The 11,465-nt window shown below is 51.7% G+C and overlaps 1 protein-coding gene across 2 annotated transcripts in view; it reads right to left on the bottom strand.

Moving 5' to 3' along the window:
• The window catches only part of PDPK1 (3-phosphoinositide dependent protein kinase 1), a 63,519-nt gene extending 56,791 nt beyond the window's left edge, over positions 1–6,728 (bottom strand). The window contains exon 1 of one of the 2 annotated variants that reach the window (XM_055409269.2): positions 6,578–6,728. In XM_055409269.2, the coding sequence (XP_055265244.1) occupies positions 6,578–6,601 (24 nt within the window). In that variant the 5' untranslated portion in view covers positions 6,602–6,728. The remainder of the gene's footprint in view (positions 1–6,577) is intronic. The other variant, XM_088833079.1, reaches the window with a different exon arrangement.
• Between the last annotated feature and the right edge of the window lie 4,737 nt (positions 6,729–11,465).

Raw genomic sequence — 11,465 nt, forward strand, 5'->3', positions numbered from 1 at the left:
TCTCCTAACCCACGACCAGCCCGTCCACCCCAGGGACACAAAGCTCAGTGCCAGCTACTTCCAGGCAAGTTTTCTAAGATTTTATTTTTTTTTTAAAAAAAGATGACATGAGTTCTGATTTTCTAGGAACGAGAATAGGTTCACAAATAAAATCTATATTTAGATGCAATTTTTAAAACTGTATATCTAATAATAACCAGCTACGTACATACAATCAGTAGACTGTAACTCTAAAAAAAAACCCTGAAAGAAAAACGCCAAACTGCAGAAAGAAAAATGAGTTAACAATGGGAAAAAAAGGCAGCGCAGGCTGAGCACCTGAGACCCTGCAACAAAGGAACAGCCTCCGGTCCAGGTTAAATCACAGGCCACTCTGAGAGGAAAACGAAACAGCTAAGGGTTCAAGGTCACAAATGACAAGACCCCAGAAACAGCAGTGATCCAGCTGCTGAGCTTGTAACTTACCTGCTTCCCCTGGCCCCAGCCACTGCAGACCTTCCTGAGAACGTGCCTGAGCAGAGCCAGTGTCCGGGCAGTTTTCCCAGAGACTGGGCTGTTCCCATCACTCCCCGAAGGAGATGCTCTGCACGCAGCCAGAGTGGGCACACGCCGGGGTCTCAAGTGCCTGCCCACCGCCGCCCTCCTCCCAGGCTGCTGGCTCGCTCATTCACACTCACTCACTCACCGCACGGCTGCACACTGGTGCCCAGCAGAAAACCCCAAGGCAGCGGGCTGCTCGGACACGGAGTGCTGGCGTCCCTCAGGACCACCAGCACACAGCTGTCCCAGGAAGGTGGAGCCCCTCACACCCAGGGCCGCTGCCCGTGGCCGCATGCACCCACAGAGCACGTGTTCCTCTTGGGACAAGGCACTCCTGGAAACAGAGCAGAGCCCAGGGCTGGGAAACACTCCCTTCAACCTGCCCCAAAGCAGCAGAGAGATGTGCCAAAGGGACCGCAGCACAGGGTGGCTGTTTCCGGAATGAAGGGAAAGCGGCTTGGCGTCTGGTCCAACAATCCACTAGGGACACCCTAACCTGTAGTCAGGGTCCACCTCGCCAACGCTGGCACTTCTCCAGGCTAGACACTCAGGGTCTGACTGTGAGGACAGTGGTCCAGAGCAGGGCAGCAGTGCCAACGTGGCAAGCCTCAGCCCAGAGAACCGCACGCTTGACCCTGACTCCTCACTCACCCAGACTTCACCCAACATTTGATCTGCAAACTTCCCGGGAGGGGCTGGAGGATAAAACAGAACCAATAGCTCTGAAATACAACCTTTAAAGGCTCAGGCAGGTTGTACAATATGTATAAAGAATGAAGTATTTTATATATATATATATATTCCCTTTCTGAGTCACATTTCCTTAGACAATGAAAAAATGGAACATGGGACCATGCTTTTAACCACCTGACTTCTAGTTTGGAAAGCTTTCGTGTTAAGCAACAGACTATGGTGAGACCCTCCGCCCCTCAAACACACTCAGCTCTGAACACAGGGCATCAGAACAAACATGCAGGATTCAGAGATGTCTTTGTTAATAAACAGCAAAGGTCAGACAGACAGGCTTGTGACAACTATGACTGGGATGAAAACCATGAAGAGAAAAGCGTGAGAAAGAGTAACAGAGACCATCTAGAGACTCCAGGTTCAGGGAGACTCGTTTAACAAGAGCTATACACACCTGCTCCAGAGAAACAGAACATTGCACATGTAGTCAAAGCTGATGCAGACTGAGGGCAGGAAGGCGCAGAAAGAAGCTGGTTGGCTAGAAAAGACTTGGGGGGGGGGGGCAGGGAGGGGTGTTTCCCCTGAGGGGGATCTCTTCAGGCCAAGAGGAAGGGCCTGGAGAGGAGAGCCGGGCGGTCGGAGATCCTGAACCTGTCCTGGGCTGGGCAGGTCAGGGAGAGAGCCACGGTGGGGGCGTCTGAGGGACCGGCGCGGAGGAGAGCTAAGTGACGGGCTGGGAGAGGTGAGGGAAGGCACAGGAGCATCAGAATTTGGGGACTCCCCATTGGCCCCCCCACCTCCTCACCAGGAAAGGGAGAACGAAGAAGACAGTGTGTCCGCATTTCCAGCACCACCAAGCGAGAGAGCAGGACGAGAACGCAGCGTGGCAGCACGGCCCGCCATGACGTCCTTCCTTCACCGCGGGAGGCCGTCCACAGGCACCGACCTCCGCACTCAGGCCCAGGCGCTCAGACAAGGTGTCCCCCTGCACGTGGTGGTTTTCTGGGTCCCCTGCAGCTTGGCCCTCCCAACCTCTCAGCATCTGGGGGGTGGGGGGGACAGAAAAGTGAACTCCAAGCCCTCTCCCCACAGCTTTCCACGGCACTTAAGGAGAATCTCAATGATGCTCCAAGCCTCCCAGCAAATCTTATCAACCTTTCTTGACAGCATCCAATATTCGGCTGTCACTTTGAGATACAACTCCTGCTGCGCTAAAATTAATTCCAAAAAAGAAGAACAGGTTGAAGAATCAGACTTTAACAATGAATTCATTGTTAAATAAGCTTTTAGCCGGATGAATTCTGACTGAGATACTGCTGATACACACACACACACACACACACACACACACATACACACACACACAGTCTCTCATCAGCCCTCACCAGTGTAGGCAGACCTGCCACCTGCTCCACAAACAGGCAGAAGACACGGACCTCCAGACGTACCTTCAAACCACACCTTTAAATATTCTGAAGGCTGCACGTAGCTGGCACAGCGGGCACACAATCCCATCTGTAGGACAGAGGCGATCACTGGGCCGCCAGGAGCTCTGCACCCCTTCATCGGCCCTCGGCCACACTCCGGATGGCTGCAGGCCCAGGTGCCGGCCGCGAAGGCCACGTCTGTGCATCCTCTTCACACGCAGAGCTTGCAGTGCAGTCAGTCCTCGCCTCTGTGAGCCTACGTGTGATCCAACTATGTAGACAGACACCTGAACCAGTTGCTCTGATAAGAGATTTGAAGCCCACAAATGTGAATCCTTTACCCTGAACTCTCTCTCAACACATTCAAAACGACTTGGGATTTCTTGGAGTAAAAATGTCCGTTTAAATTATTAAGATTTTCTAGACTTTGTGCAGCTATATAAACCCAACCAGCATCAAGCACAGGAACCGTCGTGAACCCAACAGACCTCTCTCTGGAGACATCAGCGTCAGAACGGCTTCCCTCCTGCTCTTAAGAAAGATGCACTCTGCCTGTTGCCTGGTAAACAGACTGGATACGCAACTAGTTCTCAATGTTCAAATAATTTTCTAAAGGCTCTGGTATCACAGGGAACAAGAATGCAACCCAGTTAGAGAAGAATGCATTATTGAAAAGGCCTTAACGATACATGTCCCAATCTACAGTTTCCACACCCGCACTTCCTCCCTGCTGATCTGCCCTTTGAACCTGCCTTCAAAACAACTGTGCTCCGCACCCCTACGGCCAGCTGTCCTCACAAGGGCAGGCAAAGAGCACACACATGCTGGTGCCAACCCCCGCACCTGCTGAGGGAGTCACTTCGGCATCAAGGGCTCCTCAGCAGTGGCTCCTCGCTCTGTAGTCACAGAAGTGAAGCATCACGTGGGACTCCATCAAAGTCCACATCCACAAAAGCTCCTCCTCAGGAAGGGGCAAAGTGTAGGGCCCATGGAGGCTCTCCTCCACCAGCTAGAAGGCACCGACCTTGTTTGCCCCCTCCCTTCTGCACCACTTCCCAATTCATAACACACTTGCCCTCCGCGCACCCAAATCCGCCATTAGGTGGGTCAGTGGGGGAGGGCACAGGCTGAAAAGGGGGCCCACCCAAGAACTGCCTCTTCCTCCTCCCCACACCGCTGCTACAGGCAGCCCAGAGGCCGGGTCCTGCTTTGAGGACCTGCCCAAGGCCTCTGTTCAAGGCCCATACTGCTCCAAGCTGCCGCTGCAGTCCTTAGTAAACACACGTCAGAGGAGGAGGGCAAACCTAAACGTCCACCCTATACGTGAGTACAGGACCCCCACCTGCCAGCTCTGGACTCAACTCGGTAAGCGCTGCAGGGTGGGAGTGCATCGCTCTGCACAGGCCACACAAGGAGAAGCTATGCACAAGGGCATGCGAGAATCAGAGCCCACTTCTTTCCATGCTGTCAGCCTTCCCCACCGCCCTCCCACACACACAGCCACCCTGCAAAAGCCACCCTGGCGCGTGCAGGGGACCACTCTCTCCAGCCGACACTTTCACCTTTAACAACATCACTGCAGTTTCTCACTAAGGGAGGATTCCCAAGCTTACCATTCAGAAAACCAGCCCTCAAATAAGGAGGGACCAGAGCCTCTTTCCAAACAGTGGCTTTCTGACGGCACAAAGCTGAAACAGGCTCCAGGGGTCACAGAGTTCAGCCATCTGCCCAGAGCAATAACTAAGTGTGCTGTCTGTCTACGAGAGGATGTCCCTCCTGCCTCGTGCATGGCAGTCTGAGGACACACACGGTCCCCAGAAAGATGTCCTGGGCAGTGGCACTGAGGACTTCCGCAGGCAGGGGGCCGTGACCTCCCCTCAGGGCACCACTCCCAGGAGGGGCAGGCAGGGTGGCACCCAGGCCTCTGCCATCAGTCAGACGTGGGTTCAAACTGCACTCTATCAGACAGGTACTCAAACTCTCTGCGCTGTGGAAACTGAAGCTTTCACACCTGTAAAACGGGAGCAACACTGACCTCAGAACACTGCTGATGGAAGCCCAGGAGCACAGGAGGACTATCTGGCAAAGGGCCCGCCTTAAAGTAAGAGCTCGACACCTGGTTCCGACAGCTTCCAGCCCACCTTTGTATCAAACGGCTGGGCCGTTTCCAGACCTCCCCACTCATTCTGCTGCCCCGCTGGCTGTACACATGTAAAGAAACAGGAAAATAATCGGGTCGGGGGCTTCTCATAAAGTGCCACCATAAAAATCCAGGTGCCAACTCACTTGAACAACACAAATCCACCTGTCCTCAGACAAAAAACCCACTATTGGGGGCATCTCTGCCATTACTGATGAGAAACACGGCATGTTCTCCCAGACATGTGGGGAAAATCTAGCCGATGAGAACACAAAAGTCAAGCTCCTCTCACTTCCTGATGGGAACGTCTATTCTTTCTTTTTGAACTCATTTCTTCTTGCTGGATTTCAGCGTTTTTGTACCAAAAAGCTGCCTTCTGCACAGAAACCTCCAGACGTCAAGCATCCGTCGAGTGGAACTAGCAAAACCATGATAAGACAAGCTCTTTACTCTTCCCCTGGAGGCCGTCAGAGCGCATACCTTGCGTTGCCACAGCATCTCTGTGTGAAAGTTCGTCTCACAGACTTCCACAATCTGCCAGCCCCAGCCGCCACAGAGGGCCGCCAAGCAGCCTAGTTGGTGTTTTCTGCACGGTAGTCCAGGCCCCCCAGGGCACGGCCACACGTGTTGCAAAAATCAGAAACATCCCCTCGCCTTTCACCGTTTGTCTCACCTGTCCAGGTCTTCCTCCTCTCACACTTCAGATTATCACCCATCTCTACAAAGCAGAATTCTCAAGTCCACGGATCAGCGGCAGAAGGTTCAAGAACCTCCCGAAGTAATTACAAAATTCGGAGAAGCCCTGAGTTTTTAAAGGGTCCGTGACCATCAAAAAGACTAACAGCCACTACTGCAGAAAATAAGTAAAATAAGGGGTCGATTCAATTTCTTGGATCTTCCTCTACTGGAGGGATTCGCCTTTAGAACCCGATTTTGTATGCAATCTAGACCTCCATCCAGTACCCACTTCACAAGTGCATACAAAGTATAAATGCTTAAACCGTCTTCCCAAGACTCCCGAACTTAAGACAGGGCAAACATAAACACGCTAGGGTACTGTTAGCAACAGACAGAAAACATAGAAACACTAGCGATACATTCACCAACACACTTAACCCAACAAGCGCTTCTTCCTTTCCTTCCCCCTAAAATCTCTCCGCCCGGTCACGCTCACCAGCCCGCGGCGGTGGGTTCAAGCCTGGCATCCACGAGGTGAGGAGCGGAGCCCCAAGGCACGCAAAGTACCCACACGCCGTCCCGCGGGACCGGGAAAGGTGCGCACCCGAGTGCATCGGACTCCATCCCAACCGGGAATTCGGAGGGGCCCGAGCATCAGGTGCTCCGGGCAAGAACTCGCACATCCCGCTTCGGCGGCGAGCGGAGGCACAGGAACCGGTCAGAGGTGAAGGCCCAGGGCGGCTTCTCCGCAGACGGTCCGAAAGGTAACCCCGGAGGTTCCGCTACAGGCCGCGCCGCGCCGAAAACAAACTTTCCAAGCACTTCCACCGCGGCGGGCCGGTGACACCTCCCCGGCCTCCCCCGCCCAGCGCGCCTGTCAGTGCCCCCGCCGGGCCAGCTCCCGCCTCAGCCGGGCCCGGGATTAGCGGGGCGGCCGAGCGACGCCCGACGGCGACGGCGGTCCCCGGCCCGGCCGCTCGCCGCAGGTGAAGAGGCGCCGCCCGGCCCCCGGGACCGCGGGCCGCCCCGCCTTGCCGGGCCCCGGCGACCGCCGCGCTCAGCGGTGTGACCGGCCGGCGCGCCCGGGAGGCAGCCGTGCACTCACCAGCTGGCTGGTGGTCCTGGCCATGGGCCCCGCGTCTGCACGGGCGCCACCCCCGCAGCGCTGCGCGGCTCGGCGCCTCCTCAGCGTCCTCCTCCCCGCGGCAGAGCCCCAGCAATGGCTGCCCTCATCCTGCGCCCGCCCCGCGGCCCACCGCCCCCGGCGCCGCCCCGCCCCCGCGCGACGCCGGGCGGGACTTCCGCCAGGCCGCCGCCGCCGCCTGCGCCCATTGGCCGCCCTTGCCGTCGCTCTGCCACGGTCCGGGCCAGCCCGGCCGGCGCCCCCGAGCCGCATTTCCGGGATGGGGCCTGGCAGGCGGGAGCAGCCCGGCCCCGCCCCGGAGAGGGGGGTGACCCCACGAGAGCCAATCCGCGGGCTGCGGGGCGGGGCTGCGCGCGGGACCCGGCGAGCTGTCATCCTCGCTCCGGGACCGGGAAACTGAGGCTCGCCCGGGCAGGGACGCGGCGGCCAAGGTCACGCCCCAGGCGCAGCGGCTGGGATGCAGCCGCACGGCGCGGACTCGGAAGCCGGTCTCTGAGTAAACACCGAGAGAAGCAACTTCACTAGTTGCAAAACTGACAAGTGTTCACGGAAGCAAAACGAGGCTCTAAAGTCACAGCTGTAAGGCAGAAAACCGTCCCATCTCATCCCTGCTGAGAGTCCCAGGGACTCCCTCAGGGCTTCCTTCTCTGCTTATTAACTTTTTTGTAGTTGTTATTGTTGATGATGACGGTGGTATTATTGTTCTAATTGTGGTAAAATTTAAGACCTTAACCAGTGTAGAGTTCAGTGGCATTAAGTATATTCACGTTGTTCTTCTAAGATGATGTTATTTCAAACAAAATTAGAATCACCTTGTTACCTGAAGGTTTGCATATTTTAAATATCTTTAAAATAAATATATCTTTATATATAAAAAATCTTTTTTTCTGTTTTCAGAAGAAATATATCTTCGCTGAAAAAAAAAACTATTTAGACAATAAAGAGAAGTAACAGTAAGATAAGTGAATCCCCAATCTCACTGGCCAGAATTAATCATTGAGCAGCAGTGCTTACTCTCAGTAAGGAATGTTCATGTCTAATCTCATTTACTCAGAACAAGCATCCAGCTACTGTTGCCTCACTTCTCAGATGAGGAAGCTGAGGCATAGCATAACTCTGTAGTTTTCCCTGAGTTTTGTACTACCAGACCCAGGATCTTGATACTCACATGCCAGAGGCTGTGCTTTGACAATTAGACCATATGACTTCTATTTGTCCAGGCATCCAATCCTCTATTTACAAACCTTAAAAAACCAATAGGGAGGGACGTCCCTGGTGATCTAGTGATTAAAAGCTCTCTCTACCACGAGCCTGGGGTTCTATTCCAGGTCAGAGAACTCAGATACCATAAACTGCATGGCACGGCCAAAAATAAATTTAAATAATAAATAAATAACCAGTAAAAAGGCAAATGTAACCTCTATCCCTCAGAAGGCTCCTGCTGTTCTGACACTCACTTTTTTCACTTAACAGTGTACCCTCCTGTATCCTGTCCATCTCTCGGGATATCTGTCTTCCTCAGCTGTAAGAGCTAAAGAGGATTCCACTAGAGGAAGACTAGAGTCTATGCTTCCGTGCTCAGCTGGTCAATCATGACCGACTCTTTGTGACCCCGTGGACTGTAACCCGCCAGGCTCCTCTGTCCAAGGGATTCTCAAGGCAAGAATACTGGAGTGGGTTGTCATTTCCTCCTCCAGGGGATCTTCCCAACTCAGCGGAGTTGTAAAAAAAAAAAAAAAGAGCAATTTACACACATCTCCAGTGTCTCCTACATTGCAGGCAGATTGTTTACCACTGATCCACCTAGTAAGCCCAAAATCTATGATATTGATCAAGCTCCCACCTGATACTGAAGTGGTTCCCAGACTTTTATGTCATGAACAAGGCCCTGGAGGTCAATCTGGACACACCCTTACTTCGTTCCTTAAGATAAATTCTTAGCAGATGGAAATGGGGGTCAAAACACCCGTATCCTTCCCAGGACTTTTGTACATTGCTCTTTGTTACCCCACTCCAGGTACTGTAACCCTCAGGGGACACAAAGGCAAGTCCAAGGTAGACACTGCTCTTACTCCTATACCAAGCTACATCCAACAATATTCTACATCAGTAACACCTACTGTATATTCAGAGCAGTGTATCAGATTTTGCCCCATAAACAACAGGTACTATGATCATTCTTTACACAAGGAAGCCAAGGCTTCAGTAACTTGGTTACTCTTGGTCATAGAGTTATTAGGTTACAGAGCACAGGACTCAGAACGAGCCCAACCTACACCGACACTCTGCTCCCAGTCACTGGACTCAGCTGCCTCAACAACCCTTATTTTATACATACTTCAATCTTCACAAACTAATAATACCTTGTCCTCAAAGAATTCTAACCATTTTATCTTCTCAGAACAACCTGGAGAGACTCAATATTTATTACCATCTTACACATGAAGCATCTGGTCCCATCACTTCATGGCAAATAGATGGGGAAACAATGGAAACGGTGTCAGACTTTATTTTGGGGGGTTCCAAAACCACTGCAGATGGTGACTGCAGCCATGAAATTAAAAGACGCTTGCTCCTTGGAAGAAAAGTTATGACCATCCTAGACAGCATATTAAAAAGCAGAGACATTACTTTGCAAACAAAGGTCTGTCTAGTCAAAGCCATGGTTTTTCCAGTAGTCATGTACGAATGTGAGAGTTGGACCATAAAGAAAGTTGAGTGCCGAAAAACTGATGCTTTTGAACTGTGGTGTTGGAGAAGACTCTTGAGAGTCCCTTGGACTGCAAGGAGATCCAACCAGTCAATCCTAAAGGAGATCAGTCCTGGATATTCATTGAAAGGACTGATGCTGAAGCTGAAACTCCGGTACTTTGGCCATCTGATGCGAAGAACTGACTCACTGGAAAATACGTTGATTCTGGGAAAGATTGAAGGCAGGAGGAGAAGGGGGTGAAAGAGGATGATATGGTTGGATGGCATCAGTGACTCAAGGGACATGAGTTTGAGCAAGCTCCAGGAGTTGGTGATGGACAGGGAAGCCTGCAGTCCATGGGGTCGCAAAGAGTCAGACACGACTGAGCGACTGAACTACACGTGAAGAAATTTGCAGACTTTATGCTAAATGTGCATGTCAACATACACATAACTATCAGTTCAGTTCAGTTCAGTTCAGTCACTCAGTCGTGTCCGACTCTCCGCGACCCCATGAATCACAGCACGCCAGGCCTCCCTGTCCATCACCAACTCCCAGAGTACACTCAAACCCATGTCCACAGAGTCGGTGATGCCATCCAGCCATCTCATTCTCGGTCGTCCCCTTCTCCTCCCGCCCCCAACCTTTCCCAGCATCAGAGTCTTTTCCAGTGAGTCAACCCGTCGCATGAGGTGGCCATAGTATTGCAGTTTCAGCTTTAGCATCAGTCCCTCCAATGAACATCCAGGATTGATCTCCTTTAGAATGGACTGGTTGGATCTCCTTGCAGTATAAGGGACTCTCAAGAGTCTTCTCCAACACCACAGTTCAAAAGCATCGATTCTTCGGCAATCAGCCTTCTTCACAGTCCAACTCTCACATCCATACATGACCACGGGAAAAACCATTGCCTTGACTAGACGGACCTTGGTTGGCAAAGTAATGTCTCTGCTTTTTAATATACTATCAAGGTTGGTCATAACTTTCCTTCCAAGGAGCAAGCGTCTTTTAATTTCATGGCTGCAATCAGCATCTGCAGTGATTTTGGAGCCCAAAAAAATAAAGTCTGACACTGTTTCCACTGTTTTTTCATCTATTTCCCATGAAGTGATGGGACCAGATGCCATGATCTTACATAACTATAGACATCTGAAAATATCTATCTCACAAGCACCCTTTCTCAGAAAGTTACTGACGGATGAGCTCTGCCAAATGAGGAAGTAAGCACATAGGAGGACCACGACGGGGAGTCCCAGAGACTGTCCATTCAACAAGTATGCACTGCACCTCCCCTCCATACAAAGCACTGTGCTAGACACTGGTGAACAAAAAACAAAAATCTCTGCCCTCGTGGTACTCTGATACCACCAGTGGAGGGCAGACAGTGTGTGTGGAGGGAGCCATGGGGGGCAGCAAGCATCATAAATAAACAAATCTTATGGGATGCTGGAAGATAAGTGCTGTTGGGCGGGGGGAAATCAAGTAAGTGGGGCCTCAGGAGTACCCAGGGAGACGGTGCAATTTGAAATGGATAATGGGGAGAAGTCCCAAGATTCCTCAGACACAAGGAAAAAAGGCTTCAGAAGTCTCCCCCAAAATACTGAAAATAATAGCTTCTATGAGAGATTTCACCATGTAAAAAATTTAATTAAGGAAAAAAATAAATTAAGGGACTTCCCTGGTGGTCCAGGGGTTAAGAACTCGCCTGCCAATGCAGGGGACTTGGGTATGAACCCTGGTCCAGGAAGATCCCACATGCTGCAAGGCCACTGAGCCTGTGGTCTGCGACAAGAGAAGCCACCGCAATGAGAAACCCGTGCACTGCAAGGAAAAGTAGACCCTGCTCACCGCAACTAGAGAAAACCCACAGGCAATATCAAAGACCCAGCGCAGCCAACAGTGAACAAGTGATAATAATTTTTAAAGATTTTCTTAAAAAAGGGAAATGATCCTTCCACGCAAGGTGGCTTCTTAAAAAATAAAAGTGAATGAAGAAATTGACAGACGGATGAGGAAAACTTCAGAAAAACAGCCATACCAGAAAGGAAGCACCGTCTGAAGTTCAAGAGGCAGCTCGCTCATCTCAGCCCCAAATGATAGTTACTCGGATGCACAACACAGATGCATTGATTCAACCGGTAATTAATTACTCTACTG

Source organism: Moschus berezovskii, chromosome 27 (assembly GCF_049115385.1).
Source record: "Moschus berezovskii isolate FMDL1 chromosome 27, NW_MosBer_1.0, whole genome shotgun sequence".
Classification (NCBI taxonomy): Eukaryota; Metazoa; Chordata; class Mammalia; order Artiodactyla; family Moschidae; genus Moschus; species Moschus berezovskii.